The sequence below is a fragment of the Coregonus lavaretus genome, assembly GCF_964263955.1.
Source record: "Coregonus lavaretus genome assembly, chromosome: 21".
Classification (NCBI taxonomy): Eukaryota; Metazoa; Chordata; class Actinopteri; order Salmoniformes; family Salmonidae; genus Coregonus; species Coregonus lavaretus.
In genome coordinates this window covers 771736-778378 of record NC_140008.1, presented here as the reverse complement: position 1 = coordinate 778378, position 6643 = coordinate 771736, and the positions used below count along the sequence as shown (strand labels likewise).

Below are 6643 nucleotides of genomic sequence, written 5' to 3'. Positions count from 1 at the left end.
TACTGTTACTGTAAGAGAGGAATGTTGTACGTTTTATATATACAATACCAGTAGTTTTACTGCACAACTTATTTGGGTTATAACTGACCACTTACTTTCTGAGGTAAAATGAGCTATCCACCTTTATCAGGGCTATCATATTTACGTGAAATAATGATAGGTGAGTTACTTGGTTTAAAATGTAGCTAACAGTAACTATTTTACCATCCCCCCCCCCCCCCCCCCCCCCTCACATAGCTCCGCTCAGCGACTCGGCTCTTTGTAATTACCGTTTCCGTCTTCAGAGATATTCACCGCCTCCGCCCCCAACGGTAATCTATCGCTGTACTCCGAGCCCACCTCGAATTTAGACGTAGAACCCGGAATGGACTCGGTAACCATGCTCCCCTCCACCTCCTCCCCCTCCTCCCCCTCTCCGTCCTCTCCGTCCTCTCCGTCTCCCATTTCACTCGGGTTGAAATTCTTTTCCAACTCGACAAAAGACGCCCGGGGGTCGAAATCACCTCCGACCATCTGTTTCTCCATTTGATCTGGGTTCTTCTGTGCCGCCTTCATGATCAGTTTGTAAGTCTTTCCCTGGTACTTGTATAAGAGATGACAGCAGGTGGCACCCAGCAGAGGAACTGTAGCCAGCGCCAGCAGGAAGGTACTGACCACCACTATGATTAGCAGAGAAGGAATCTTCTTCCTGGTTGTGAAGACTACCTGGACCTGACAGTCCTGACCTCCATAGGTCAGACACAGGGTGTAGTTAGTGCCTGGTTGTAGGCCCTGGAACTTGTAGGCGTTGATTCCTTCCTCTATCCGGGACCACTGCACCACAGAGTGTCCGTTACCAGTATTGAAACACAGATAGAGCATGTCCAGAGGGGTTTTGGTTGAGGCTTGATAGAGGCTGAACGGCTCTTTGTTGACGGTCTCTAGGTTCTCATTGTGGCTGAGGTGGAGGTTGTTCTTACTGTTGGGGAGCTGGAGAGGATTCAGCTGCACTTTGGCCTCGGTCTCGGACACTTCCAACGCGATGACGCCGAAATCAAAGGTGTACTGCTTGAGCTGGTCCAGACTGAGGTTGAATGCGTGGTTGGAGATGTACTGAGTGCCATCGCTGATGCCACACTTCCTGGCAAACGGCAGCTCCTCTGAGCCCTCGCCAGCCTGCGCTGAGCCGCCATCGCCGTGTTTACCAGACGACCCAGTTGGAACGGTCTTGATCTTCCCAGAGTCAGACTTGGGCCAGTTGATGACGTTGTTGGTCATCTTAGGCCCCGGCTTGTTTCCACCAGATGGACGGAGGATCTTATCTGCTGTGGAGTCCAGCATGGAGTTAATGGCCTGTTTCTTGGTGCCCGCCACGGCTACCTTCACTGTGCTGTCTGCTTTACCGAGGTCGTTGACAGCCGAGCAGCTGTAGTTCCCATCCTCCTTCTTGCTCATACGGGGGATGATCATGGTGCCGTTCTGGAAGACCAGGAACCGGCCGTTGGTGGTTTTATCGTTGATGGGCGAGTCGCTTTTCTCGCTGACCTCAGAGGGCAAACTGAATGTGAACTTCTGGTTCCCTGTGTTCACTACCTCCCAGCTGACCTCTGGTTTGGGGTTTCCCTTGGTATCGCAGTTGAGGATCACCATAAAGCCTTCGTATAGCTCAGTGTTGTCCAGGTTGGGCTGGTAGGTGATGGACACCGTTGGGGCCCTGCAGTCCAGCTTGGGCATCTTGGTCACCAGGGCCCCTTTCAATTGTTCAGGGGCCTCGCAGACGATAGAGTCCTGCTCTGGGACGGAGATCTTAGACTCAGTGATCCAGTCTCTCAGCCACTCCAGACTGCAGGAGCAGGTGAATGGGTTGTTGTAGATCTGCAGGTGAGACATGGAGCTGAGAGAGCTGAAGGTCCCCTGGACTATAGTAGTGAACTTGTTGTTGTTGATCCTCAGGGACCTCAGGTCTTTGAGGGTGGAGAAGGCATCTTTAGGGAGGTTGATCATCTCGTTGTTGTTCATCTTGAGCAGCTGAAGGGCGGTGAGGTTGGCCAGGTCCTCCCAGGGGAAGTTGACGATCTTGTTGTAGCTGAGGTCCAGGTTGCGGAGCTGGATCAGCGGGGCCAGAGTGTCCCTCTCCATGGTCACAATCTCGTTGTGGGCCAGCCATAGGGAGGTCACCTGGAGAACAAGACTTTGTTCATTCAACACATCTGTCATTTACTCCTCCGGTAATACAACATATGATATTTAGCAGACACTTTTCACATGGGTGGCCCCAGTGGGAATCGAACCCACGGTCCTTGGCATTACAAGCGCCATACTCTACCAACTGAGCCACACAGGACCACGTTCACACACAAACACACCTGGGTGACGTTAATGAAGCTCTTGGCCTTCAGGAGTTTGATCTTGTTGGCGGAGAGAGAGAGGGTGGTGACGTTGGAGGGGAGACCTACGGGAACTAACAGCAGGTCTTTGTAGGCACAGTCAGCGAACTGGTGAGCATATTTATCCAGACAGCTACAGGGTTCTGGGCAACACTGGGCCAGACCCAACACGACAGTCCACACCGCCAGGAGACTGACCAGCTGCCGTGACGCCATTTTCACCATCTGAGAAGAAGACAAAGGATGTTAATTCATGTATTTATTCATTAGCAAAATCGTCTTCAGTAAATGTCACTTCACCACAGACAATTATATGTTCTGCTCATCTATAACAGATCTAGAAAGGCAGCCATAATGTTGTACACAGAATTAATCTTTAGCATAATGCACTGCTACATCCTGTTGCATTACAGCACTAGAGCACAGCGCTGCACTCTGGATAGGCTTATTATGTCTCTGGGAATTTGGGACACGGCGAGCAGGTTAGGACTAGTCTCAGAGAGGCTTCGGGATTCTGCAGCCTGCAGATATCATACAAATACATATATGGAACGGGTTTACAATACAAGGTTGATTAATGTGATCGATTAAACAGATTTCACTTTTACATTATAGGCTCAGGGCGACCAAATTCCCGAGTTCAGATAAACTCACATAGCTACAATTTCACAGCTTCAAAATGTACTAAGTGGAAATTGGTTCTCTTTACTTCACATAACAGTGGCAGCGAGGCTAGCATGAGAGCTTTGGCGCAAACCGCGGAGCAGAGCGTCTAGCGGTCCTCGGTGCGGAAACGCATGCAGAGCGTCTAGCGGTCCTCGGTGCGGAAACGCATGCAGAGCGTCTAGCGGTCCTCGGTGCGGAAACGCATGCAGAGCGTCTAGCGGTCCTTAGTGCGGAAACGCATCCACGACGGGGTTGCTCGATGCCGCATAAAAATACATTTTCGATGTCATTTCGACCTCTGAAGTTTAATCCAATTAAATTACAGTTCGTTCTGAACAAAGTATCCTAAAATAGTGGTAAAATATAGACAACAAAACTGTTATGTTTATGTTTTATTTCCCGATGAGACTTTATGAAACAGGAATTATAGACCTCAAATGGATGGATTGATGCTATAAGCTTAAATTTGATCATGATCAATCTAGTCCACACATTACAGCATAATTAAAATAATATTTGTGTCATGATGTGTCAGATACATAATAATCTCCAGTTTACTTTTTGATCCGTCATCTTACCTGTCCGATATTAATTCCCAATCCTTGCAGTTTTTCCTAACGGGGCACTCTGGATGATATCTTTTTTTATAACACAGATTAGTGGTCGAAACAACTAACGTCCGCTATAGTAAATCCTTTAATGGGACTTTTCTCCACGGTGATAACGGTGAAGGTAGGCGGTGGAAGAAACATTTTTTTCCCTGTAGGATGATGAGGTGCGTTCTGGAGGCTGTTTTCCTCTCGCGACTGACTGAGGACGACCGGTCCACTGCGCGCTCCCGCCGTCAGTAACAGAGCGATGGGAGGGTTTGTGAACGCGCAGGCAGCCTCTCCCATCCTTTCACCATCAGTCCTGGATTAAGAGACATAACGGCTCCGTGTTCGCCTGCCACCCCGGAAGAATATCAATAATTTAGACAGTAATGTTTCATTCATTGTTATGTCAAACTAAACTTATCTCTGACCCCATTCTCGTCAGTGTTGCTTTTTCCCTTAACAGGCACAGAGAGATGACCAGACCACAGAAGATGACGAGTTATTGGTCAGAATTATGAATTGTGCACAGTTGAGGTGGGGATTTAAATATGCCCGAAAAACTGTAACAAATAGTTTATACTGTCTTTGGCGTATTTGGATGAAAGCTAAATAGAAAAATCCATAACAGAATGAGAGAACAGGAAGATGTGAGGTCCCTCATTAGCAGGGGGAAATATAGGGCTATACATTGTGTTATTACAATGATACCAATGAGGCATTGGGCACATTTTTTCATTGGAAAATATTTATATATCACTGTAATAAAAAAAATATAAAAAAAGACTGAAAAAGTAAGTTGGATGGAGAAAAGCCGTAGCCGGCCGCGACCGGGAGACCCATGGCGCGGCGCACAATTGGCCCAGCGTCGTCCAGGGTAGGGGAGGGAATGGCCGGCAGGGATGTAGCTCAGTTGGTAGAGCATGGCGTTTGCAACGCCAGGGTTGTGGGTTCGATTCCCACGGGGGGGGGCAGTATAATAAAATAATGCACGCACTCACTAACTGTAAGTCGCTCTGGATAAGAGTGTCTGCTAAATGACATAATTGTGAAAGGAAGACAGACAAATATAGTTCTATTGACCATCCTCACCCCCACCCATAATGCACCTTGCCCATCTAAGACAAAGAAAATCAGTTTCCCCTCCAGTAGAACATAACATTTCATTCTTGGTTCTGATTTTGTTCTTATGTACTAATCAAATCATATACCTGAACAGATGTGATGGCTACAGGCCAACCTTTGGATAAATCATATATTGTTCTCAGTATGTAGCTACTGCCATCTATTGGTATATGCTTGATCTGTTCTCTCAGAAAAATGTCTGAATTCACTCTCCAATGATAATGAAACTTGATTCTGCAATAAAGGTTATGCCGAACAATAATCTGTTTTTTATCATCCTTGAAACATATGTTAGGCCTATTATGTAGTCTTTTTCCACTGTTGTGTGTTGTTGTATTATCCATGAGCTCAGCTCAACATCAGCAAACAACGGGACAAAGCTTGAATAAGTCCACACTGAACAGTCTCCAACCCACGACCTGCCAAGACTGATACCTTATCACTGTACCCCATCTAGTGTCTGTACGGAGTACTACACCATACACTCCCCACAGTAGTACTACACTATACACTCCCCACAGTAGTACTACACCATACACTCCCCACAGTAGTACTACACCATACACTCCCCACAGTAGTACTACACCATACATTCCCTCCAGTAGTACTACACCATACACTCCCTACAGTAGTACTACACTATACACTCCCCACAGTAGTACTACACCATTCACTCCCCACAGTAGTACTACACCATACACTCCCCACAGTAGTACTACACTATACACTCCCTACAGTAGTACTACACCATACACTCCCCACAGTAGTACTACACTATACACTCCCCACAGTAGTACTACACTATACACTCCCTACAGTAGTACTACACCATACACTCCCCACAGTAGTACTACACTATACACTCCCCACAGTAGTACTACACCATACACTCCCCACAGTAGTACTACAATATACACTCCCCACAGTAGTACTACACTATACACTCCCTACAGTAGTACTACACTATACACTCCCCACAGTAGTACTACACTATACACTCCCCACAGTAGTACTACACCATACACTCCCCACAGTAGTACTACACTATACACTCCCCACAGTAGTACTACACTATACACTCCCTACAGTACTACTACACTATACACTCCCTACAGTAGTACTACACTATACACTCCCTACAGTAGTACTACACCATACACTCCCCACAGTAGTACTACACAATACACTCCCTAGAGTAGTACTACACTATACACTCCCCACAGTAGTACTACACTATACACTCCCTACAGTAGTACTACACTATACACTCCCTACAGTAGTACTACACTATACACTCCCTACAGTAGTACTACACTATACACTCCCTACAGTAATACTACACCATACACTCCCCACAGTTGTACTACTGTGGGGAGTGTATAGTGTAGTACTACTGTGGGGAGTGTATGGTGTAGTACTACTGTAGGGAGTGTATAGTGTAGTACTACTGTGGGGAGTGTATAGTGTAGTACTACTGTGGGGAGTGTATGGTGTAGTACTACTGTAGGGAGTGTATGGTGTTGTACTACTGTGGGGAGTGTATAGTGTAGTACTACTGTGGGGAGTGTATGGTGTAGTACTACTGTAGGGAGTGTATAGTGTAGTACTACTGTGGGGAGTGTATGGTGTAGTACTACTGTAGGGAGTGTATAGTGTAGTACTACTGTGGGGAGTGTATAGTGTAGTACTACTGTGGGGAGTGTATGGTGTAGTACTACTGTAGGGAGTGTATAGTGTAGTACTACTGTGGGGAGTGTATGGTGTAGTACTACTGTAGGGAGTGTATAGTGTAGTACTACTGTGGGGAGTGTATAGTGTAGTACTACTGTGGGGAGTGTATGGTGTAGTACTACTGTAGGGAGTGTATAGTGTAGTACTACTGTAGGGAGTGTA

The 6643-nt window shown here is 46.7% G+C and overlaps 1 protein-coding gene across 1 annotated transcript; it reads right to left on the bottom strand.

Annotated features, from left to right (window-relative positions):
- Nucleotides 1–243: 243 nt before the first annotated feature.
- LOC311148504 (immunoglobulin superfamily containing leucine-rich repeat protein 2-like) lies at nucleotides 244–2582 on the bottom strand (the record flags this gene model as incomplete). The annotated part of the gene is made up of 2 exons (XM_084185485.1): nucleotides 244–2157; nucleotides 2346–2582. The coding sequence occupies 2 exons, from the start codon at nucleotides 2580–2582 to the stop codon at nucleotides 244–246; spliced, it is 2151 nt and encodes a 716-aa protein (XP_084041611.1).
- Nucleotides 2583–6643: the final 4061 nt, after the last annotated feature.